Source organism: Triturus cristatus, chromosome 10 (genome assembly GCF_964204655.1).
Source record: "Triturus cristatus chromosome 10, aTriCri1.1, whole genome shotgun sequence".
Lineage (NCBI taxonomy): Eukaryota > Metazoa > Chordata > Amphibia > Caudata > Salamandridae > Triturus > Triturus cristatus.
This window is the reverse complement of record NC_140593.1, coordinates 426261554-426287809: the sequence shown is the minus strand read 5'-3', so window position 1 is coordinate 426287809 and position 26256 is coordinate 426261554. Positions and strand designations below refer to the sequence as shown.

Here is a 26256-nt window from a genome sequence, read left to right as displayed (position 1 = left end):
TGATCAGTTTGTTTATGTGTGATTGTATGGATGAATATGAGAATGAGCCAATGGCTAAATAGATAAAGAAGTGCAGACTGTGTGGATGGATAATTAGGTGGGTGAGTGAATATATGAATAGATGCCGATAAGTTATGTCAATCTTACAGGCCAAGTCCAACAACAGCAGTCAGAACAATGCTACAGAAATGGCAACAATCACTAATGTTATGACATTGCAAGCATTATACCAGGGTTGGGCACCATCAGGCCAGAGCTGAGGCAGTGATGCATCTCTCCCTACCCATGTGACTGGAGTTGCCAAAGAAGTGGAGGCAGTGGCCAAATACTCGGTTGAGCCCTCCTAAATAAGCAAAACAGGTCATTACAATCAGTGTTGCTTTTTGATGAGACCATTTTGATTTTTAAAACTAAATCAGTCTTCATTAACTCAATTACGATGCATACATGAAGGTGAATATGGTGCTGCGTCAGAGATTGATGAGTGGATTGACAGCAAGCTCACTCAAATTGTCCCTGTGAAGGATGGAAGAGATGCAGCTTCATGACAGAATGTCAGTGAGAGATTCCACCTACTTGCTCAGCTTTGTACATAATTGCCTTCCTAGAACTTAATTAATAATGATTGAATATGTGATTTGTATATATTGTATATCATCAGACTCACTGAGCACAGTAGAGCTGACTGATATACAAGATACACAAATCACATGTTAAATCACTCAGAAACTTGGGACGAAACATTTCTGAAAACATTTTGTGGAAACCAAGGATGATTCAGGAGCAAAAGCGGCAACACCTTGAAAGAGAATGCAAGTCATTACAAGGCAGGAGGAACAAGTGCTATATGACCCAGGGTTCTGCTCTTTTCAGACTCTGCACTGTCACTTCTAAATGTACTTACATATCATAAAAGCTGTCAAGGCCTGTCTCATTCATGGCGAGACAAGCAATGTCAGCTGCTGCTATGTGTCACCAAAATGCTGGAGCTGCCTCCCAAATGTGTACCAGGGCATTGTTGTCTTTTCATTTGGTCCCACCTGCAGATAGGTTTTAGCTGTCTGGTTGCAAAAGACCTCTTATGTACTAGGCCAACATCTTACAGTGGGCTTAGACTCTGCCAATTGCTTACCATTGGTTAATTTTCTTTTCACTCTGATGTATTTGCTTCTTTTTTGATGGCTTTCCTTCCTCTTCTTGTGTTCGTCTCTCCCAGGAGCATGGGTTCTGTATCATCCTTTTGATTGGATTACTTGATTACTTCCACTACTCACACTTATGGACCTATTACTTTTGCTTTTTATTCTAGCACTCCATGACACTGCTTATATTTTCTTGGTCTCCATCTATCATTTCCTCCACCCTTGAATACCCCAACTGCATGCGCCATACTGATTCCTTCTTCCCCACTTGCTTATCCCTTGTGTACTGCTTTTCCTAGTAAATGCCAGCTCTCATCCCACAAGTTCTGTGTTGCACTTTCCTCAACTAACCCTGTTCATTCCTTCCTCCACTCAGGCTTACTTTTATTATAATTTAAAAATTATATTTTGCCTCCCATAAAAGTCATCTATTGCTGGACACATACTCCCCCAGTGCTAGTTTGAAAAGAAAAGAAATAAATGCATTCTGCCACTCTTCACTGCACTGCAGAGCATCTGGGGCCACATGTACGACCATTTCCTTTTTCGACAATTTGCAAGTCACAAAAGGAAATATACTAATGTGTATCAGACACATTTCGTGATTCCCAAATGACCTGCCTCGTCAATTTTCATGAGACAGGTTGCAATTTGCGACCCATTGGGAATGGGCAATAACACAGGAATGGTGAACCCTCATGTCTTTGTTTGCTTTTTAAATAAGGCAACTTAAAAAAAAAAATGAAACCAGTTTTTCTTAAAAGAAAATGGGATGCATTTCAAAACCAAAATGTAATGTTTCAGTTTCATTTTTTAAGATTAGGCAGTGGTCCGTGGGACCACTGCCTGCTCTTAAAAAAGTTTTTCGCCGACAATTATAAAGGGTAGGCAGTAAATTACGATTGTTTTGCGACCACATTCCACCCTTGGCATGTCCCTTCCTATTAGCGACTCGCAAACCCAAGTAACAGTCAGTAACAGGTTACTGACTCTCAAAATAGGATTGATACCGGCTACAATCTTTTTTAGTGGTCGCAAACTGCCCGATCCTACATTTGCCACCGCTAAAAATGTGTGACAATTTTATTGATACTTTATAACGAGATGTACAGTTACATCCACATAATGGTACAAATATTAGCTATTTCCCATTTTGTGGAATGTAATGATCAGGACGCAGTATTACAATATCTGTAGTGCCCTTGAATGGCTTATGCAAGATAAATAACCTGCCCCATTTCTACCTTGACAATGGCCACTATGATGTCTAAGGCTCTGATTACGAGTGGACCATTTTTTCAGATCCCTGCAAATACTTATGTTCTCCCAGTGATTGAAATCAGGAGTTTAGCAGCAATTACTACTTCACTGCAATTTTCCCTGGTAAATGTTGGCAAATGATGGATTTGAGGGGGGGAAACAAGAGCCAGATTGTCTGGGGATGCTACCCCTGAATCCTTATGGTTTCATTTTGTTTTTCAGGACATGAGACCTGAATACTTGAGACTAGTGGTAGTGGCAACTTTTTAAGACTGACCTAAAGACAGCTTTAGTTGTCTTGCGAGCTCTTTTTTGAAGACAAAAAAATCAAATACAAATCCATGCATATAGGAATTATTAATGAGGTGTTGTGTACATTAAACAACTGGTATTATTCAAGTTGTGTTAAATCATACTAGAATTGTAAGAATGGCTCTAAGATTGTATGCTATTGTGTTATATCAGAAAAGTGTGTAGTGTATTTTATCAAACTACAAAGAGTTGGCCATAGATCCTGGTAGAATGTGACTCAACAGTGGTAATTGCATACCTGTCAACATTTTAACTTAAAAGTGCAGGTCATATGAAGTCTTTAATAGGGTGATTCTGTTAAGCTGAATAGCTTACAAACTCATTTTTGGAGATCTTCAAGGTTTAAAAAAAGGGGTGACCCATTAAAGTCCATGAAGACAGTTTGCTTTTTAGGATGGTGAATACCAGTAAAATTAGAGTATCATCCACCAAATGTAGTTGACTGAACCCCAGAGCCAAGTGTGTGGGGGGAGGGGTGCCAAAGGATCTCTTTCCTTCCGTTACATTAAAACATAATACTATTTCAAGATGCAAGTACTGTGGCGCCAGCATCCAGTACTGTGGTACTCAGTGAGAACATCCCCTTTAGTACCTTGGTACAGCATTGTGGTATCAAAAACATTTAAATACATGTATAAGTTTGAACATTGGCCAGACCCTGCATCCAACTGCCATTCGGTAGGACATAAGTGACTAGAATACAAACTCTTTTCTTGGAGGGAGTTCAAGTTTTTAACATCTGTGGAGGAATTTTGTTTGTTAGGTGGGTGAATACCAATATAAAGAGGCCGACATCCACCAAATTTGGGTGACTTGACAGATAGACTATGCATCCACCATGTGCTCAAAGATTATATCCCTTATCAAGTGACTGAGGATGGTATATTGTTCACAGATTAGTTTGTCAAATTACTTTGAGTACACCAACAGTACATTACAGTGTCACAATGACAGGATGAGTTCACCATAGATGTCATCAAGCACGTCATTTGACATGTCAGTAGTGATGCCATCAATGATGTAATTTATCACGTCATGCAAGATGTAAATACATGAGGTCATAAGCAGTGAAGTTAGCTGATTGAAGTATAACTGGCTCATTTCAGCATTTTTTCCATTTTTAAATGTTAACTCTTGTGTGACTTCATAACCTAACTATAACATCACTTTAACCCTTGTTTGTTTTAGTGAAGATCATTTTTTTTACATAAGCTAAGGTCTTATTTTCAAGTCTAACTATAATATCAGTTTAGCCGTTGTTTTTTTCCAGTGAATTTCAGCGTTTTCTACCATAGTTAAACTATCAGATGTTTATACGCATTGGAGTATGGACAACTACCATGTTCAAAATCTATGTTTGTATGAACTGAGCTATGCAAAGAGGGTCTTGCCCTCAGCCTCTAACTGTATCTAATTAATTTCAAGAAATCATCCCAACTCCTTCTGCTCAGCACCACTAGCTTTATGAGGAAGTAGTTTTATGCAGTTTTGCCTGTTGACATGCATTTTTTGGGTTTTTACTTTACTTTTATCTTTTGGACATGCACAATGGAGGGTTGGTAGCAGGGCCTGGCCTCTGGCATGCAGTTCTATCAAGGGAGCCTGAGCCCCCACGCTGTGCATGGCCTCTGGCCAAAAGATTGGCTGCAGGCCTTACTCCGAACCCCACAATGCCAGTCAACCCAATGCCTGTGCATGGTCTTTGGCCGTGCACAGTGAGGGGTTGGTCGCAAGGCCTGGCCTCTTTGGCTTGGCCTGCACCCAACTTTACCACAGCTTTCTTCCCCCTTGTGCAGCGAGAGGTTGGCCACAAAGCCTGGCCTCCAGCCAGGTCCTGTGCCCAACCCTTTGTGGGCACCCATTCCCAATGGATGCCAATCTGCTAATTGAAGACCAACCTCCCCACCGGTGCCAAACCCACATTTTCTTTTCTTTTTTGGAACTGTTTTTGGGTACCACCAGACAGGCTTTACTGACATGGTACCTTGGTACCATGCAAGCTTCCCTGATGAAGCTTGCCCAGTACCATGGTACCATGAGGCAAAGCTTATTCAGTGACTCTCACAGGAGTGCCACAGAACCTCAAGTGTCCTGTGCTAGGTACTTCGAGAGCATCACAGTACCCTTGACCTGAATAAAAAAAAAATGTTTTACCTTTTAGGTGTCTTTTGCCTCCCCTCCACAAGTGTTGAGGTGTCAGAGCGCCCCTACCCTGCCTTTTATGCCTTATTTTGCAAGCCTCTTCTGCATACAGGTAGGAATCCCAGAGTCCTGTACTGGCCGCCACATTTATTGAGTTTTGGCCAGCCAACCAGATCACTCTGTTCTATGGCACTTGTACCAAAATGGCCACAAGAGAAGAAGCTCACTTGGGTATTCAGGTGGCCCCATTTTTTTGATTTTTGCTTCTGGGGTGCTCCATCAGGACCTCTGTCGGACCAACTGTCGAGATATACCTTACTTCTTAACCCATCTATGCTCATGCTGAGCCCCTCTGCTAATGATCATTTCTAAAGAATCACTGAATGGATTTATACCAAATCACAAATGCACACTTTCTCAGTAAAGTTCTAAACATTTGACAAATTTGTTATAATTCCGTTCCACTGACAGCAATTTTTTCTGTGGGAATTAACACGGGGAATAACCATGTTGGGACCCTCCTTTTCTGACCCCCAATTAATGGATCAGGACAAAATTTTCCATGAAGGAGCTGATCTGGTTCATCTTTTATTTTGGGAATTTTTGTGCAGGTTCGTCAAATGGCACCAAAGTTATCAGTAAAAAAGGTCCTTTCTATGGAATCGCTGACCTAACTATAACTGCACTGTGGTGACCAGCTTGCTGAGCATAAGTTTGAAGGCACTTGAGTTTACCAGGACTGCTGGTACCTATGTATACAAAATTTTCCATGAAGGAGCTGATCTGGTTCATCTTTTATTTTGGGAATTTTTGTGCAGGTTCGTCAAATGGCACCAAAGTTATCAGTAAAAAAGGTCCTTTCTATGAAATCGCTGACCTAACTATAACTGCACTGTGGTGACCAGCTTGCTGAGCATAAGTTTGAAGGCACTTGAGTTTACCAGGACTGCTGGTACCTATGTATACTAGCATGTCATCACAATAGTATAAGTAGTAATCAAGTCATTTTATTTATTGAAAGTTGCCAGCCTCATGTTTTTCGAAACATTTCTAATAAAATATAAACATATAATGGGCTTTTACTAAAGCATCTTTCTCCATTGGGCTGCTCAATTGCAGCTCAAATTAAGCGCCCTCTCGCCACAACATATAGATTAGGTAATTGTTCAGTCCACTGCAACCTCTGGATATATTTACTGTGAGCGATAGCATTCTTATTTTACACATTTATACATCCAACTAAATTACAAACTTTAATGTTCAAGCTACAGCTCCTCAGCTTTGTGAAGGGCATTCAAAGCAATAGCATCTGGCTTGAGCTGGACATTTAGTAGCAACAAGCAGTTTTGAGTGGTCCTGACTGGAGAGGGACATCGAATAATGAGTTGTGTTAATGCCGCTTTGTTAGGGAGTTGCTTCAGACTCGAGAGGGACATCTAATAAAGTCTTGAAAGACTATAGCATGGTTAAAGACTTCAAGCTGCTGCTTCTAACTTTAGAGGGACATCTAATAATGACTTGAGGTTCTTCACATATGTGAAAGACTACCCAATTGGCTTTGCTAATGCCTGTTCCTTATCAGAGAGCTTTGGGTCCACAAACACAAAATAAATGTTGGGAGAAAAGGTTCTCTCAAATAAACAGATTTGTTGAGAATTTAAATTTGGGTCAGCAGAAGGCCCGAGAACAATATACTTTTCTCTCTGTAATCTTTACAAACATTTTAAATACTCTGATTTTTCTCATGAAATTCAATTAAGAGTTTTTTAATTTATCAAAGAGAAAAGATTTCTATGGTAACTAAAATCAGAAAAATCACTCTTTGAACTCCCTTTCCCCACTGATGGATCTGAATTAAACTTGCCACACTGAACAGAAATTAGATGTACTTTTTTTGGGAATAGTTTTTTGCAGATTAGGCAAATTGCTCCACAGTCAGCAAACATTCACCCCTAACATCAGCAAACATTTCTCCAATAAACAAAGAATACTCAGATGACTCTTGTAGGCCAAAAACTGAATTTAATGGCATCCTACAGCACGTTTTGGCTTTCACCTGTATTATGTAGTGTAGGACTGTTTCCTGATGTTAGGGGTGTCCAGAGCCCAACTCAGACCACCGCACCAGGTCTTCGTGGAAGCTGGGACTTTGGTTTTGGTTTCACACATGTATTGCAAAACATCTTGGCACTTGGCACTTCCTGAGAGCGCGTTCATCGTTGCTCTTTGTGTGGCATAGTTCCGTCGGCTGTCTCTGCCGACATTGCGCTCCACCTACCGCGGGCCAACGATCCTGGCAGGAGCATCTTGTGTGTGTAATATATATATATATTGTGCTGCTGTGCCGTGAATAAATGCAAAATTCTCCAGTATTGGGCCTCTGTCTGCTGCTTCATGTTTGTGAAATAGATGGGCTGCTCCGTGCCCATTGTTTTAAGAGGCCGCCCTGAAGGGTTGGGGGCTCCTGTACTCGGAGGATTTCTGTGGTGATGTTAAATTGGGAGCATGACTTACTTGCCCTCTCATGACCTATCAAAGGAAAATGCTAAACCGAGCGAATTGTGAGAGTGCATGGAAGGGATTCGGGAAGGAAAACATCCTTTTTGATCGTGCTGGAGACGGGCATTTTCATGGCACTTCTGAACAATTGAGCACTAAGCAACAACTATGAATACACAGGACCAGTTGCAACTATATTTTCCACACAAACATCGTGCAGGTAAAATGTGAAAAGGATTTCCCTACCTGTATTTACAACAAAACTTAACCTGCATTATGGGAAATGTATTTTTAACAAACTGGTCATGTGACTCAATGGTTTTTAAGCATGCTCGCTTGCACTTTGTATTTGATATTGCTTCCACCTGTGAGCAAGGTGGCATTGACCACCGAAACGCGTAAGGAGACGGAGGCTTTCTTGTGCTGCTGTGCCGTGAATAAATGCAAAATTCTCCAGTATTGGGCCTCTGTCTGCTGCTTCATGTTTGTGAAATAGATGGGCTGCTCCGTGCCCATTGTTTTAAGAGGCCGCCCTGAAGGGTTGGGGGCTCCTGTACTCGGAGGATTTCTGTGGTGATGTTAAATTGGGAGCATGACCCACTTGCCCTCTCATGACCTATCAAAGTAAATGCTAAACCGAGCGAATTGTGAGAGTGCATGGAAGGGATTCGGGAAGGAAATCATCCTTTTTGATCGTGCTGGAGACGGGCATTTTCATGGCACTTCTGAACAATTGAGCACTAAGCAACAGCTATGAATACACAGGACCAGTTGCAACTATATTTTCCACACAAACATCGTGCAGGTAAAATGTGAAAAGGATTTCCCTACCTGTATTTACAACAAAACTTAACCTGCCTTATGGGAAATGTATTTTTAACAAACTGGTCATGTGACTCAATGGTTTTTAAGCATGCATGCTTGCACTTTGCATTTGATATTGTTTCCACCTGTGAGCAAGGTGGCATTGACCCCCGAAACGCGTAAGGAGACGGAGGCTTTCTTGTGCTGCTGTGCCGTGAATAAATGCAAAATTCTCCAGTATTGGGCTTCTGTCTGCTGCTTCATGTTTGTGAAATAGATGGGCTGCTCCGTGCCCATTGTTTTAAGAGGCCGCCCTGAAGGGTTGGGGGCTCCTGTACTCGGAGGATTTCTGTGGTGATGTTAAATTGGGAGCATGACCCACTTGCCCTCTCATGACCTATCAAAGGAAATGCTAAACCGAGCGAATTGTGAGAGTCCATGGAAGGGATTCGGGAAGGAAAACATCCTTTTTGATCGTGCTGGAGACGGGCATTTTCATGGCACTTCTGAACAATTGAGCACTAAGCAACAACTATGAATACACAGGCCCAGTTGCAACTATATTTTCCACACAAACATCGTGCAGGTAAAATGTGAAAAGGATTTCCCTACCTGTTTTTTACAACAAAACTTAACCTGCATTATGGGAAATGTATTTTTAACAAACTGGTCATGTGACTCAATGGTTTTTAAGCATGCACGCTTGCACTTTGCATTTGATATTGCTTCCACCTGTGAGCAAGGTGGCATTGACCACCGAAACGCGTAAGGAGACGGAGGCTTTCTTGTGCTGCTGTGCCGTGAATAAATGCAAAATTCTCCAGTATTGGGCCTCTGTCTGCTGCTTCATGTTTGTGAAATAGATGGGCTGCTCCGTGCCCATTGTTTTAAGAGGCCGCCCTGAAGGGTCGGGGGCTCCTGTACTCAGAGGATTTCTGTGGTGATATATACATATATATATATATATATATATATATATATATATACTCACTGAAAAAAACACAGGTTTCAGAGATGTTACAGTTAGGAATTAGCATTTAAATTACCTTAGAAATTCATAGAGAAAAAACCAAAGGTTACAGAGACGTTATAGTTAGGCTGACCTTTCACTTGTACAAAAACGGAAAAATTCAGCCCTTATAGTTTGCTGAGCTAACTATAACTCACGCCCCCAAAATGTACTGATGATGATGTCACATATTACATCACTCATGACATGGTCAGTGACATCACTGATGACATCACTGATGACGTGTCAAAGGGAAACAGCCATTACAACGCAGCTGTTTCCCCGCATGCCATTTCATCACAAGCGTTACAACGCATGCGATGTAACAACGCGTAGCCATTACTACGCATTTGTTACATCGCATACGCTTTTATAACTCATGCGATGTAATGGAAATCCACCTCATTGTGAGGAAACTGAGGCTCTCTCGTTTATTTACAACGATGTGCACCGTGCAGCGCCCCTCAGCTGACGTGAGACGAGGAGTGAGGAACCACAAGGAGAAAGAGGTAAGGGGGATTGGGCCTGGGGTGGGGGTTAATTTGTTAGGGTTTAGGGTAGTGTTGTGGTGTGTAGTGCAGGTAGTGTTCAAGGGTTTAGGGTAGTGTTGGTGTGTTTGTGTAGTGCAGGGTAGTGTTTTAGGGTTTGGGTAGTGTCGGGGTATGGGTGTGGGTATGTAGTGCTGGGTGTTTTAGGGGGATCATGCTGGGTAGTGTTAATGTAGTGAAGGGACTGGGGTAGGGGGAGGCTCATGCAGGGGTACAACATTAGGGATTAGGGTAGGGCAGGGTAGTGTCACTTATATTTCATACTTTTACCATGTATATTCCTTTACCATACATGCCTTTGCATTGTAATGGCATGCGTGGTAAAGGTATATGCGTGGTAAAAGTATGTGATGTAATGGCATGTTGTTGTAATTTATAATGCACAGTAATGGCAGGCGTGGTATTGGTCCATGTTGCATGAGTCATATTCATCTTAAATGACATCACTGATGACATCATCCACATAATCTCTGATGCATCTACTCACACCCTAATATAACCTTTCATGCAGCCACTCTAAAATACAGATTACCATTCTCGAAACCATAGACACACCAACATCAGTTGGCACATACCTACTCACTGATTCATAGGTCTACACATACATCCACTCACTCACCCATACAGCCACTCATACACGCAGCCGCTCAGCAATACAGCCACTGATATATGCACCTGTGTTTTTTTCAGGGAATTTCTAAGGTTTTTTAAATGTGAAATCCTAACTATAACATCCCTCAAACCTGTGGTTTTTTCAGTGAATTTTGAAATTTTTTAACTAGCAGTCGCGTTTGCAGAGTGGTGGAGAAAGGGGGCTCGGCCTCCGACCAGCTCTCAGGAATTCCGCTGCATAGGGCATACAGGATGTACCAGGAGGACTTCTTGGCCTCCAAGGTCCCTCTGGAGTAAAGTGGACTTCATACCCCAACCAGTAGTGCGCCAGAAGGTGCATTTGTAGAGTGGTGGAGAAAGGGGGTGTTGCCTCTGAAGACCTCTTAGCAATCCCACTGTGTGGGACTTACTGGAGGAAGCAAGAGAGGTAGCTGGTCCCAAGGACGTCCTTGTGGGCCATATACCCCTCCTGTTACCTTCAGTAAGTCCCACACAGCAGAATTGCTGAGTTCTGATGCCAGGCCAAGTCCTATTTCACAACTACTCTGCAAATGTGTCTCCTGGTGCAGTTTTGGTTGGGGGAAGAAGTCCCCTTCACTGCTGTGGGTACTTAGGGGCCAAATGGCCTACTTTTTACCTCCAGTAAGCCCCACACAGTGGGATTTCTGAGAGATGGTCACATGCCATGCCCCCTTTCTCCACCACTCTGCAAACGTGCCCCCTGGTGCGCTCTTGGTTGAGTGATAAAGTCCCCTTGCCTCTTGAGGGTCCCTGGGGACCAACTAGCCTGAATGTTACCTCTAGTGAGCCCCACACAGCTGGATTGCTGAGAGGTGGTCAGAGGCCACACCCTCTTTCTCCACCACTCTGCAAACGCACCTTCTGGCACACTGCTGCTTGGGAGATGAAGTTTACTTTACTCCTGAGGCCCTCAGAAGGCAAGGGGACCTCATCACCCCACCATCAGTGTGTTTGCAGATTGGCGGAAAAAGGGGCATGGCATCCGACCACCTCTCAGTAATCCCACTGTGTGGGGCTTACTGGAGGTAACAGGTGGACTAGTTGACCCCTAAAGACCCTCAGCTGCTATGGGGACTTCATACCCCAACCAAGTGCGCCCCAGGAGGCGCGTTTGCAAATTAGTTGTGAAAGGGGCGAGGCCTCTGGCAAGTTGCCGGCATCCTTTTTTCTGTTTTAAATTCAGGAAGGGGGTCTGTGTGCCCCCCTTTTCTTTACCCTTAAAGCGGTAGTGAGACAGCGCAGTCCCCCTCCCTAGGCCGATTTCTGCCCCAGGGACACCATTCCCTGGGGCTGGGCCTTTGTTTTATTTATTTATTTTTCAAAGGGGAGTGGGGCAGTGCGGCCCCCCTCCCCAGGATGATTTCGGCCCCGGGACCCCATCCCTTGGGGCCAAGCCATTTTCTTTCTTTCTTTTTGTTATTTTTAAGGAAGGGGTCCACATGGGCCTACCTTCCCTGAGCCAGTGTTGCCCCGGGGACCCCATCCCCCAGGGCCAGGCCTAAAGTTAAGCAGTGTTTGCTATGGCATGGCCGGAGCACAAACTGCAATTGCCCTGGGTGGGCACCCCGGGACATTGCTAGAGCCCTCCCCGGGGGTGGCTGTCCCCAGGGCCATTTTTGGCTCCAGGAGAGGGGGCACCTGGCCCTCTCCAATTTGCAAAGTAGCCCCGGGTAGGTGGTGATCCCTGTGGCTGTGTGGGGGCTTGGCCCCCACACAATATTTTGAGAATAGCCCCAGGGAAGTGGTGGTCCCTGGGGCTGTGGGGGCAGGAGCCCCCCATGCATGTATTTTTTTTTAAAGTCCCAGGTAGGTGGCAGTCCCTGGGGCTGCGGGGGCCAAAGTGGCACCCACATTTAATAAACATAGCCCCGGGGAGGTGACGGTCCCCAGGGCTACAGGGGCCTGCACGGCCCCTGCATCTATTTTAATGATTGCCCCGGGACCTGACCCACCCTGGGGCTTAAAAAAACCAAACCACTACAGCTTGCATTTTTTATTAAAATGTTCAGCCGGATTCGCGCACCCAGCATGAATCTCACCAATTTTTTTTTTTTTTATGCTTTTTTTGGCCCTTGGGGTGCCTGTGAGACCCCCTGAGCAGTCCTAGGTGGTCAGGGTGTTTCTACCCTGCCCCCTTTTCTTTATTTTGATGTTTTTTAACCTTTTTCCTTGTGACGGCTTCCAACACTTCCTGGTTGGAACTGTTTATAGCCAATGAGATCGCAAGCTCGAAATCGGGAGGGTTTGTGGATCCTTCGCGTCACAATTTCAATATCTATGAACTACTATATATACATGACATTGTCCACCAATAATAACAAATCCCGTAGGGCTCAAAGCACTTATTTCACTGCAAGACCCACAAAAACCCTCCAACAATGTAACCACAAATGAGTTTGCACCAGCATCTTAGTTGAAAGTGAAAACAATTCTGGACTCCTTAAACAAGTCATCACCACATAATGCCAAAGAAGTGAACCCGGGCCTGCAAACCTGCACCCCTTCTGGTATGCAAGGTAAAGAGCCTTTATACCACAAATAAGGCAAATCTCCTGACAAACAATGTTTTTCAAAAAACATTGATTTTCAGAAAACCTTTTCAAGCTGATTTCTTTTTGATTGGCCTCACAGTCTTTCCACAATAGCTCTTCCAGTGTCCCTCTAACAGACAGGAAAGATTCTTTTTTGCAATTTATTCTTCTGTCCTGGAGGTTCCGAAGGGCCAGTGCATCAAACATGGGTTTTGAAACAGCTGGTATGGAACTGATAGGTGGCATAATGTTAATCATGGCAATCGCTCACTCTTTATTCAAGTGTAAAGTAGTTTCTGTCTTGGAAAACTGTCTTGGAGACACTGTGCAAGACTTTTTGTGGGACAAAATTCAGCATAGATGATGGCAGCCTTATAATTTTGGAGGTACCTCCTGATCTCCACCAACTACTAGTCAATTCGGCCCTACTGCTCAATACTTCAAAGGCATGTCAGCACCTTCTGCTGGCAGTTCACCATGATACTGGCAGAGAAGACCTTTCATTGAAAGGAACTAGGAGTTGGAAGAGTTAGTCACTGACAAATATCTAGGCAGGAATTTCAGGAACTCCTGGCTGTTTGTTTTTCTTTTGAAGATGTGTATTTCCAAATAGTGTTCATATGGTAATTATAACTTAGAAAATTGACTGAAACTCTACACTCACAGTTGTGAAAACCTCATTGAATCACAAGACAGCACAGAGACACAATATTCCATATGCCATATGCAATAAATCCCAAAATTAAGAAGCGCCATCTAACTCCGGAATGCAGATTAAGGGGCAAATTTAGATGTTGGTGGAGAGGGAACTCTGTCGCAACAGAGATGGAGTTCCCTCCTTACCAACACAGTGTTGCGCCTACCTGATTTAAATGTGGGCAGACAATAGGATTGGGTAGGGCGGTAACTACTCCATCACCGCCATAGCCAAACTTCTCTGACTGTCCAGCAGATTAAATGTTGTTGGAGAATTGGTTACATTTCCATCCCTACAATTAGCTTGGGTAAACCCTGTTGGTAAGGGACATTAAAAACAAAAATGCCTCCCTCATCATGGGAGATGACTCCCATGGTGAGGAGGCATTATCTTTCTTATTCTCAAAATTCAGATGAAACCTGCAGTAGAAAGGGCTCTACCGGTAGAACAGCATGCCATTTTAACAGAAAATACAAGGCTGACCTGTAGAGCAGCCTTGAATTCCGGAGGCTGCAAGACCTCTGACCTCTCGGTCAGGGATTGCTCTCCCCTCGCACAGATCTGCTGTAATTGCCCTGCCTCAAGTGCTGCCTGGACGGTGTTCGAGACCCCAGTGCCTCTCCTCGCTTGTGGCCCTTCTGCTGCCTTCTGTCCTGCCTGTCTTTCTTCCTTTTTGCTTTTTAGCATTCTCATTGCCTTTTTACTGTTTGTCTTTTTCCTTGTTCCTCTTTTTTTTCTTTTTCTTCCCTTTTCTTTAGCCTTCTCTCCTCCTTTCCTGCCGCTGAAGCCCCCATGGCCCCTTCCCCTCCCGCTTTCTCCTGCTCCCGCCTCCCAGCTGTCCCACCCTCCCCCAACACCTGCTTAATGGCGGCTGCTGAACGATAGGGTGAGCAAGACCTCTGACCTCTTGGTCAGGAACTGCTCTCCCCTCGCACAGCTCTGCTGTAAGTTCCCTGCCTCTAGCTCTGCCTTGACCGTTTTTGAGACCCCTGTGCCTCACCTTGCCCGTGGTTCTTCTGCTGCCTCTGTTGTCTTCTGTCTCTGCTTCTCTTTCTTCCTTTTTGCTTTTTTGCATTCTCTTTGCCTTTTTCCTTGTTCCTCTTTTTTCTTCCTTTTCTTTAGCCTTCCCTCCTTCTTTCCTGTCGCTGCTGCCCCCGTGGCTCATGCCCCTCCCACATTCTCCTGCCTCCCAGCTGTCCTGCCCTCCCCCGACCCCTACTTAATGGCAGCCAAAGGCAAGCCTGTCTGCGCCCGTCTGCGCCCGTCTGCACACGTCAGTGAACAGCACTAGGGACCCTGGTCCTCCGACCCGCCAATGCTACAGCTCCTCGGCCCTCTTCGTCCTCAACTCTGGCCAGGACAACTGCAAGTGTTCTTCACCTATCAACACCGACGGACCCTTCACCTGCCGCCACTGTCACCACTCCTTCAGTTATACCGAGACCCAGGACCCTCCTCAACCCTCCCGCCACAACCTCACTGCCCCCCAAACCCTGCAATGCATCCTCCTCAACATCCAATCCTTCCACAGACAATCTGGAAATCTGGGACCTACTAAACAGCACCACTCCAACGTTGCCTTCTCACAGAAACCTGGACGATCGTCACATAGGGACCTGACATAGAGAGCGCCATCCCTGAAGGCTACAAGATCATCCAGAAGGACCGCCCCAACTGCCCCAGTAGAGGCATTGCCATCGCCCACAAATCTAACCTCTGACTGAGCACCCCCACTGACATACCTGGTGGAACACCTTCACTTCAAGATACAGACCAACCTGACCACCACCATCTGAGGCACCCTCATCTATAGACCCCCGTACCCCGTGCACCTTTTTCTGACTCCATCACCGACATCATCACTCCACAAGCTATCGCCTCTACCAACTGCACCTTGCTGGCAGACCTCAACTTCCACCTCAACAATCTTTAAGACCCCAACTCCACGTCCCTCCTGGACAACCTCCTTAACATCGGACTCAAACAGATCATACCAGAAGCGACACACTCAGCAGGAGACACCCTTGGCCCCATCTTCAGTGCAGGAAACTCCACCACCTTCAGCCACATCTCCGAACTCCCATGGATGGATCATCATTGAGTTCACTTCACCTTCAAAACTAACACCTCCAGCAAACATCCACACCAGTTCCAGCGCAGGAACTAGAACAAGATCTCTGACGACCAGCTCACCACCTCTCTAAGCAGCTCCACTCCCACCACCACGTCTGACGACCCAACCGCTGTCCGAACCCTGCACAATTGGATCACAGACTGTGCCAACACCATTGCCCCCATCAAGAAAATGGCCAACCCACACGCCTAGAGAGCCAGCTGGTTCTCCACCGAACCCTGAAACTCTAGATGAGCCTGCAGACGCCGACCACCACAAACTCATCAGATACACAAGGAAGAAAGCACTCTAGGACATAATCTCCGTCCACGACTTTACCCAACCCAACTGTGAGGCATCCAAAATCCCCCCTCTGCAACAAACTCAGTGCCTTCTTCCATCACAAAATCAAAAACATCTATGACAACTTTGATGATGGCGACCTACACGTGGAACCTACACTCACCATTCCCTACACCACGTAGCCCACACTTGACAGCTCGACCGCCCTCATCATTGAAGACACCCTGAAGACTATGAAGTCTATCCACTCTGGGGCCCCCTTGTACCTCTGCCCCACCACATCTACCACAGAGCCACTGACATCTTTGTTCTGAGCTTCGACGAATTATCAACCGCTCCTTCAAGACCGCCTCCTCTCCTGATGACTGGAAACATGCCGAGAACAACCCTGTCCTGAAAAAACCCTTGGCGGACTCCACTGACCTCAAAAACCTCAGACCGATCTCCTTACTCCCATACCCAAATAAACTCATTAACAAAGCTGCCAACAGCCACCTTGCCTCCTTCATAGAAGAAAACAACATCCACGACTCCTTCTAATCTAATTCGGCTTCAGGAAAAACCACAGCACTGAACCCGCCCTTCTCGTTGCGACAGACGACATCCGCTTTCTCCTTGACAGGAGAGACACTGTGGCCCTTATCCTCCTGGACCTCTCCACAGCCTTCAATACAGTCTCTTGCCGCACCCTAGCCCACAGATTTCACGATGCAGAAATCTGGAACAAGGCCCTCGACTGGCTCCACTCACTCACATCTGGCAGAACGTAATGGGTCAGACTCCAACACTTTCTCTCGGAGTCCACACGACCACCTGCGGAGTTCCTCAAGGATCCTCCATCAGCCCCACCCTGTTCAACGTCTCCATGGCCCCGCTCCCACCCATCATCAGATCTCATGGACTCAACAATGTTTCTTACGCAGACGACACCCAACTCATCCTCTCCCTATCCAACGAACTCAACATCTCCAAACACAACTTTCAACAGTCACCAGGTGGATTAATAACAGCTGCCTACAACTTAACACAGACAAAACCGAAGTACTCATCATAGGCCCACACCCCGACGCCTGGAACAACACCTGTTGGCCCCCCACCCTGGGGAACCCACCCTTCCCCACTGACCACGCATGTAACCTTGGAATCATCCTGGACTCTGAGCTCAAAATGGACTGCCAAATCAATGCTGTCTCTTCCTCCTGCTTACACACCCTCTGTCTCCAACGAAAGACCTTCAACTGGATTCCCCTCGAACACAGGAAAACCATCACCCACGCCCTTATCAGTAGCAGACTGGACTACGACAACACACTCTACGCCGCGATCAACAAGAACCTCACCTGCAAACTTCATAACATACAGAAAGCCTCCGCCAGACTAGTCCTCAACCTATCGCAGCACTGCCACATCAACCAACACCTGCGGAAACTACGTTGGCTCCCCATTGATAAAAGAATCACCTTTAAGCTCCTAGCCCACGTTCACAAAGCCCTCCACAACACCGGACCTGCCTACCTGAACCACTGCCTCTTGTTCCACACACCCCAAAGATCCCTCCACTCAGCCCAACTCTCCCTGGCTACGGTGATGTGCATCAAGAAGACCAGAACAGTAGGTTGTTCCTTCTCCTTTCTCGCGGCCAAGGCATGGAACACCCTCCCTCTCCACCTCCTACAGACACCAACCCTCACCAAGTTCAAGAGGGAACTCAAGATGTGGCTCTTCAATGAATCACCATGAACTTCCGGGAGTTGCACCCCCCCCACCCCGGCACCTTGAGACCCTTTCGGGTGAGTAGCTGCGCTTAACAAACCTTGAAAGGAGCTCCCTAATTTCCTGAAAATTCAAAACTATGTTGCTGTAAACATTCAGTGTATGGCACCACAGTCACACAATACCTGCATTGCTTTTGCTGCTCATCAAGGAAAGATTGCAGTTGTAAATCTTGTGCAAACCCAGATATCGTTTAGGTTCTTGGGGCGCTTCCAGCCACCCAGATACATTGAGATAAGAAATCCAGAACTAAATCCAACTTGGTGTCTGCTAAGAGTGGTTCACAAGATTTGCAGACAGGTCTTTCAACATTAAGGGCTTGAAACTCTTGCCTGCCCTTCATGCTTACTACAGGCTTGAATGGGACCCCATACCATCCCAACGGGGCTTTAAGTTTAAGTTTAATCTGACAGGCCCATGACGGGGAAACATAAAAGCCACTCAGACCACTCATGCTGATACTACCCAAAAGCATTGCTGATATATTTAGGGGGTACATTTGCAAAGAGTAAACTGTTATATATATATCTAGGTACCTATGGGAAATTGCAATTAGACTACATCCTAAACAAAGCGGACGGTAATGGAGAAAAGGAATGTGTCAGATTAATTCAGTTAAACCTCTGGTGAGTTCTCACCTGCTATCATGATGAAAGTGTGTAAGGCAAAGGTGGTGCATCTAATTACTCTTGGAGCTCCATTATGACTTGCATTAAGTATATCCTCCATTGATGCTTTGAAGACTGGTGTATAAAGAAGACTTTTCTGTGTGCCTGGAAATGGCCGAAACATGGTCCTAGGACTGGAACAGAGGGCCTGATTACCATGTCAGGCAGACAACCACCGACAGGCCGTCGTTGGTGGTCCGCCCGACTGACAGGCCATCAGTCCAACCACTGCATTACAATGCAGGTGGTCAGACTGCAGCAGTCGGGGGCAAAGGCCATCGCCTCTGACAGGATCATCTGATCCCAAAAAGGTTGCAGTCAGAATCATACTCCTGATTGGAGGTGGTGCAGAGGCAGGCACCGCCATCGGGATTACGATATCCCTTTCCGACAGCCTTTTCAAGGTGGTTCGACGCATCAGAAGATGGCGGTCCAACCACCTGATATCGTGATCGGGCGCTTTGTCTTTTTTCTCCATGTACTCTATTATTAATAATTAACAATGTGATTTTTCAAGGCGTCAGGAGCGGATGAACTCAAGCAGGGTAGTTTTATGCATAACAAATCAGGACATGATATTTTCACATTATTCTGTAATAAATGGATAACAGCCTTAGATTTTATCTCTCTGATCTTGGACTAGACAATTTCTGATAATGCATTTAACAGTGATGTCAAACATGAGATCGTTATTGTTATAAAACAATAGACTATGAAGAATTGTGTAGTGGAATATTGTTCACACAATATATTACTATAACAGATAGACACCAATTGCTTGCAAACTTGCCAATTTTATGAAGCTACCCATAGGATTAGTAAAACCCTTTGCCCGATCAGATAGCTGTACTATTATTTTAAGAAATTCTCGACTATGTTGATTTTGTGATGCAGATTGAGACCTTAGTGCACATTATGTGATAATGCAATCACTTTAAGGACCAGCATATTGAAATCTGTAATATGAATACTTGTATGATTTTATCGAATGGGTAAAATGGTTTGAAGTAGCTGACAAACAACAATGCTTTTATACCAGTATGTAGGTTTTGGAATGATTTAACGATGTTCCGTTATCTGCATTTCAGTCTTAAGAAGTAATGTTGATATGATTTTTTAGACATCCAAAGTAAGATATTAAATTCATAATCCACCCTAACCTCTTTCAACACAAGACTGTGCAGAGTGGTCAGATTCCAAAGACATTTTCCCATCACTTGACTGCACAATTTTATGTGAACCTCACTTTGTTTACTCGTGATCAACATCACATTATTATCCAAGCGGTGTCAGACCACCTGTCTTCAGGTGAACATACCAGACTCAATGCCTTTATACCTCTTCTTGGTGCCCAAATTGTTGGTCAAAAGATGAAAATACATACTGATGGCTACACCTACCAATTTGAAGCCTGCTGACTTCCATTGTAAAATCTCCCCAAATGTAAATGACATAGAGGAAGCTGTCAGTTGGATTCAGTGCTATACAAAAAAATTGAATAAATAAAAAAATTGTATGGGGTGCCTATGTAACAACACAGGAGGGACCAGTGCGTTGAACCCTCATTATTGAAACATGTGGTCACCTGCAGGTTCACCTGAGGTCAATAGAATGAGTAATATAAATTTGGGTAATGGCAGCATCTCTTATTTACAGTGTTTGGAAGCAGTACAAATCTGGTATGAAATTCTACATAAACATACGTTATTCATGTTAGGCACCTTTAAACTGTCTGACAGGTCTGTCGATACACACGTAAAACTTTTGTGCCCTTGAAAGGAATCATACAGGACCACATAAGAATTCTTGTGTATCACCTGTCTGGTTGCTGAGGGACTCTGCTTTAGTCTTAGCTGATGTTTGTCTCTTGTCTTGATGTGGTTCCAGGCCCTGTTTCAAACTGGATTTTAGGGTTAGATGTGCGGGAACTTTGGTGATTTTCATAGTACCCTCCCATACAAACCCCATCTCTCGAAGCCCAAGTTGAGTGTGTATGAAGACTTTGGGCAACCTGGGATTGCCCTGGCACATGGCAGTTAATGGCTGTTTGCAGAAAGGCAAACAGGAATTACAGAGTCAGGAGCCCTACCCACCCACTGACTGGTGTCAGGCATAAAGGTGGCACCCAAAGGAACCATCCCAGAACACTCTCTGCACTTGTGGAAAATAGAAGGACTGCACCTGCTATTTGAGACTTATGAGGGATTCTGGAGGGGTCTACCTGGCCTGCTAACACTTTTACCCAGGGCAAAGAAGTGGAGTACAAGGGACAGTTGGCTGAGGCGATAAGCTACATGAGGCATGACTCTCAGAGAGCCTTTAAGTTCTTCCCCTAAGGTCCTGGGGCATTTGAAATGTACTCCTGTGGTTGTTTTGGCACCAGAATAAAGTTTTGACATTTTTCCTTCTAGAGCTGCTCAGCCCACTGCTGGGAAAAGTATTAGACCAACAGTTCCACAGCTTTAGATTGAATTTCATCCTTGTCCCATTGAAACTTAGGAGAAAGGTTGATGTTTGTTGGGATCTTTTCTGAAGTGAGACTTGGAAACTTTTTTGACTTTTTGACACCTATGGGCAGATTCACTTTACTACTACTAAATGCCTTTTGTGAATACCGAAAGTCGTAAATTTAGGATTTTGTCTCAGTTTAGCAGTAGTAAAGTTAGGAGTCCTAACTTTACTACTGCTAAATGCCTTCAGTAAATACCAAAAATAGTAAGTTTAGGATTTTATCTCAGATTAGTGCTGGGACTCGGACCCCTGGGCTTCAAGGAGACCAATCCGCTTGGTGTATCTGACCCGGGCTCCATTGCACCTTGGTTCTGGTCTACCATGTTTTTTTTGGTTTCTTTTTTACAGAGTTTTATATAGCACAAACTTGACCCGACGGTATCAAGTATCAGCGCGGTTTATAATGCACCAGTTGTGTTACATGAGGACACATTCCTTTTTTCAAGGCACGGGGAGATTGAGTGATTTGCCCAGAATCACTGGATGTTCAGCATCATTGCTGAGACTCGAACCCAGTTCCCCAGATTCGAGGTCAACCGCCCTAGCCATTGGGCCAACTCCTCTCCCTCTGTTCATTGACTTACATTGGGCACTTTATTTTTCTTGCCACTTTTTCCACTTACATTTTTAAAGATTGATTTCTCCAGTTCCCCTATAGGATTTTTATTGTTTTAGTGTCATTTCACTTAAATTTTTCTCTCAGTTTATAAATTCGAGTTGGATTATTATTGTGTTGTGTCTTTGACTTTCTAACTGTTTTGTTACATCTACATTTTCGTTAAGTCATGCCTGTCTGCTCTGTGCCATAGTTACCAGGGTTCAGTTCAGGTTGAAATTATTGAAGCCTTCGACTGGACTTAACAGGTTATTGATGTTATTAATGGGCAACCATCCACCCCAATCGACAATTAACTTTCTTTCAATTAGGTTGACCCCCAGCCACCCAATGTTTCTTTTCTTTTGCACTTACTTACAGATCTACAATTTTAGGGTAAGAGACATACTGGTGCAAAATGTGAATGCATCCCAAAAACTATTTGAAAGTACAATACTGAAAAGTACCTTTCTGAGAGGCTTTAATAAAAGAATGCCACAGCCTTCTCCTCTTCCATATCCATCAGCGTTTTTAGAAAATGGTTTACTGGTACCTTCCGGTGAAATCATTTTTGCCTTGCTGAGAATGACATAAATGCGTGGGTCGATAATACAGCTTACTCCTCCACACAAAGCCATTTCACAATCTCCTAAAATAAAAAAAAAGGAGAGAGGTTTCACATTTGAAATTAATGAATTATAAATTATCTTTTTGTAGCTAAATTAACAAATAGATCTGTACCATTAGCCTCAGGTCTAGGGCTTGAATCGATGCATGGAAGAATATTTTTTTCTTGGTCCTTGTATGACCCTCAGACACTCATGAGATTCTGACCCTGTTCCTTTAATATTTGACCAAACGTTTTTCTGGATCACTACATTTGCAGAATGCCCTTTTGGGGCAATCCCATGAGATCTATAATAAGTAGGAACTAATCATGGCAGTGTTAAAATATCTCTGTTACCTCTACTGTTGTAAAATTCAAAGCATGTTGCCCAGAGTAACAAGGAGGCTTCTTTTCCCAGCCAGTATCAAGGAGTGCTGTATATTTTACTTCTTCTTCCCAGTCTATGACAATTGGTAAGTTGGAAGAATAGTTTATTCAGAAGGGCAGTTTTGAAAAGAACTTTTGATTAAACTGAAACAGTGGTGTAAGATGGACATTAATTAGAGGCTCCTAAAATTACATTTATTAGACCCCTGTCTCCAAACTGTGCTAATGGAAACCCTCAAGGCAGACACATAGGCCCCAATTACTAATGTCATACACGGACTGTCAGGCTCGTGGGGGCGCGGCATTGGTGGTCTCCCGACCGCCCTATTACAGTTTGGGTGGTGAGACCACCACAGCCCTGCCACAACCTCCAGGGAACCCCCATTCCCTGGTGGTGCTGTGGCGGTGAGGAAGTCGCAATATGCTTGGCAGGACCCCAGCAGTACCCCCAATACTTTTACGAGTTTCCTCTCCTCCGGCAGTGTTATGGAGGTGCCTCCTCCATAAACACCATGGTGGAGAGGAAACAAAAGGGGGCCCTGCAGGCCCCCTGTGCCTCCTCTGCGTGGGGATGCATACAGGGGGCACAACATGAGCTCCCTCGTGTGCATGCACCCCAATTTCTGTACGACATGGACTTTTCAGTGCATGCCGTGCAGGAACTGTTTTTGGTGTTCCCATTGAGGTGCCCTTTTTTAGAGGCACTGCTGTGGAAACTCCAAAAACTAGCCCACCAGACAGGAGGAAACTCCTAATCTTGTGGGCGATCTGAACACGATTTTGGCGGTGTGGTGGCAGGGCGGGCCCGGCATCGCACCACCAAAGTCATAATTGGGCCCTTACTGTTATGCCAATGAGAAAAGAGTGCTTGTAATGTCTCAATTAATAATAATACTCATCATCATAATTTTCATCACTCTTATATTTGCCAGTTTTTAGCCTAGCCCCCAGACTGCATTTTGACCAATAAAATGATTTTTCTCCAGCAATTCTCCTGTGCATTCAAAGATCCAGCTGTGTGGAAAGGGGCATGTGGCATGGATCATGTAAGGAGAGAATGCAGGATTATAATGATGAAGACTTGATTCAGACTAATAAACATTTCCATTAGCTAATTGGGACATTACTTCATGGTTCGTCTCCCTAGATGCAGTCCTTAATTATAAGAATGAATCAAATGAAAATAAACATGCATCATGCATTACCCATGTAGGTATCCTAGACATGAAAAGAAGAACTAGCTTACTCCACATTTCCCATGACCCTTGCTATAAATGCAGGAGTGAGGCAACTGTCAGAGGTATTCATGGATTTTTTCAGATAAGGTCTATCTCAATGGACTTGACAACTGAGGCTGGTCAGGCTCACCGAACATCTCCAAGATCTATGGACAATAGAAATCAGAACACTCTGTATAACAATACTTTGCATGAAAAAGAACCCTCCTAGGGAGCTTAAATAATTCAACCGAATCTCCGGAGCAGAAGCAGGGTTTACCAATTAGTATGCGCTTGATCCACCACTGGACTTCAATAGTATGAAAGCAATACAGAAGATATGAAAGGAATTCTCCCAAGCTTTCAACAACCATGTCCTTGTTAACAGCATCCAACTGCCCTTTTGTTATCTCTCTTGTTATCTGATCCAGACATGATTATTGTCACGATCCCTATGCAGGAATCCCAAAATCCAACTGGTTCACTTACACCAAATTGAGAATATGCTATCTAAGGACCAACAAGGCCTAACTGGATCTGGGATTGCTTGTGTTCATGTCTAGAGAGTGGCTGAGATTAAGCCAAGCATTCCACCCATTACTTTTTTGCCTTATCCGAGCTCAGATCAGGCACTTAGCTTAGGGATACAATCACACCCTTAATGATGGAACTTGGGGTGGCTTCCAGTGGCTTCGATAGTGCTATATAAGGTTCTCTCAATAACCCAGAAAACATATTTTGAAAAAGGACCCTCATTTCTCAATCAATCGAAAATTAACCCTCTAGAACTAGAAATGTACCCACTGGAAATTACTCTCCCCTAGCTCTCTGGAGAAAAAGCATGTTTTAAAGGGGTCTTTCGGGCAGCCTTTTCCCAAATTTAAGCAAAACTCTGGAAGAAGACCTTTGCTGAATTGAAACTCGTCTCAGTTTTGGAAACACCTTACAATTCTTAATTAATAGAACAGTCAATATCAATACTGCGGTCAGCATACGTTTTTAAGCTATAATAAGCCACTTGTGGTGCCAGTGTCAGTGTATCTTATCATTAGGTCCTGACGGGTACACATATGCAAGAATTACATAGGTCACCAGAGCAGAATTTCCCATTTGAATTCTCAGATTCTTCTAATGAGTGAACAGTGTCCAATTTGTAAAATCTGTAAATATTATCTTTTTTGTGACTTTACCTTCCCATATAGTTCTTTATATTTCAGCTACATCACCATTGTAGGTGCAGCATTCTTTATGGGACAAGATAAGTGGTGCAGACATTATGACAGGAAATTACTAGCATTAAATGGGAAATATAACAAATTAAACACTCCTTAATAAGAAAAAGGAGCAGATGGCTCTTAGGGATTTACAATCATAAACAAGAATTGTAAAAAGGAATCCAAAGACATCCTGGGGAAGGCTGTCATTTTCTGTAGCAACGATCAAAATGCGACATCAACATTGTATCAGTGATCACTATTACCCAGTCTTATGTGAAGCCTTGTCACAATAGAAAGACGAGCATTGGATGGAAGGAAGATTTGAATAATACCTTATCATGAGGAGGAATAAAACCTGGACACTTGAGGATATCCTACCTCTTTAAATTGTGAGGTCTATGTCACTAATTCAAACTGGTTAAACCGAGACCTCTGAAGAGCAGTAGTGAGAAAGAGATTGTGAGTGTATAAAGTGATTGACAGAACTTACCTGTATCTTCTCCCGGCCCTGAAGCAGCGGCTTATTACCGCAAAACAAGTGTTGGCTGTATTTATTAAGGTGGTTTTTTAGAGTTAAAAAGTACAGGAGATTATTCATCACAAATCTATGAGGTTGATCACATAAATTTTGTCATTATTCATGATGGATTTATTGTAAAGCATGCTAGTTCTATGATTTGGATCATCTTCGTCATAATCCCCGAATGAAAGAACTCAGATGTTGATATGTGACTTCAAAAAGTTTATTAAAATATTGCTTTCATGTTTGCAAGTAAAAACAATAAATGAATATAATTTGTTATCTTATGATTGAGAATAGAGAATGGTTTAGCACATTGCTGCCCACAAATCAACATATGTTGAGGACACAAACCAGCTGCCTTGGAGAAAATTGGCTCCACTGCCACCTGTCAGTCATCACCGGAGGACTGTTACTTCTCAAAATGGTACTTGTTAAATGCAGGATCACTTATTCTTTTGTGGTGTACTAATTCCAGTACCGGATTGAAGTTAGATGTGCACGATTTCTAAAGGAAATGTGCTAGGGGATCATAGTTACACAGATCTATATGCACTTGGCCATTTTGAGAGCCATTCCCCCCAATTGGGTTCTCTTTGATGGGCTCAATACCCGGCTGTATAGCACCAGGCTAAGTGATTTATTCCTTGCTTCAGTATTTCTTTCCAACAGATGGCAACAGGTGAATCTCATAATCTAAGTGGGAGTTCAGTGCTCAGAAAGACAAATTTTTTGTTAGACAGTGACTTGCAAAAGCACTGAAGATTT

At 44.0% G+C, this 26256-nt stretch overlaps 1 protein-coding gene across 3 annotated transcripts in view; it reads right to left on the bottom strand.

The window, feature by feature from the left end:
- The window catches only part of LOC146789562 (uncharacterized), a 127836-nt gene that overhangs the window by 6752 nt on the left and 94828 nt on the right, over window positions 1–26256 (bottom strand). For 2 of the 3 annotated variants that reach the window (XM_085631762.1, XM_085631763.1), the window contains exon 6: window positions 22008–22189. In XM_085631762.1, coding sequence (XP_085487888.1) covers window positions 22008–22189 — 182 coding nt within the window. Of the gene's footprint in view, window positions 1–1132; window positions 1174–22007; window positions 22190–26256 lie in introns of those variants that run through there. The other variant, XM_085631764.1, reaches the window with a different exon arrangement.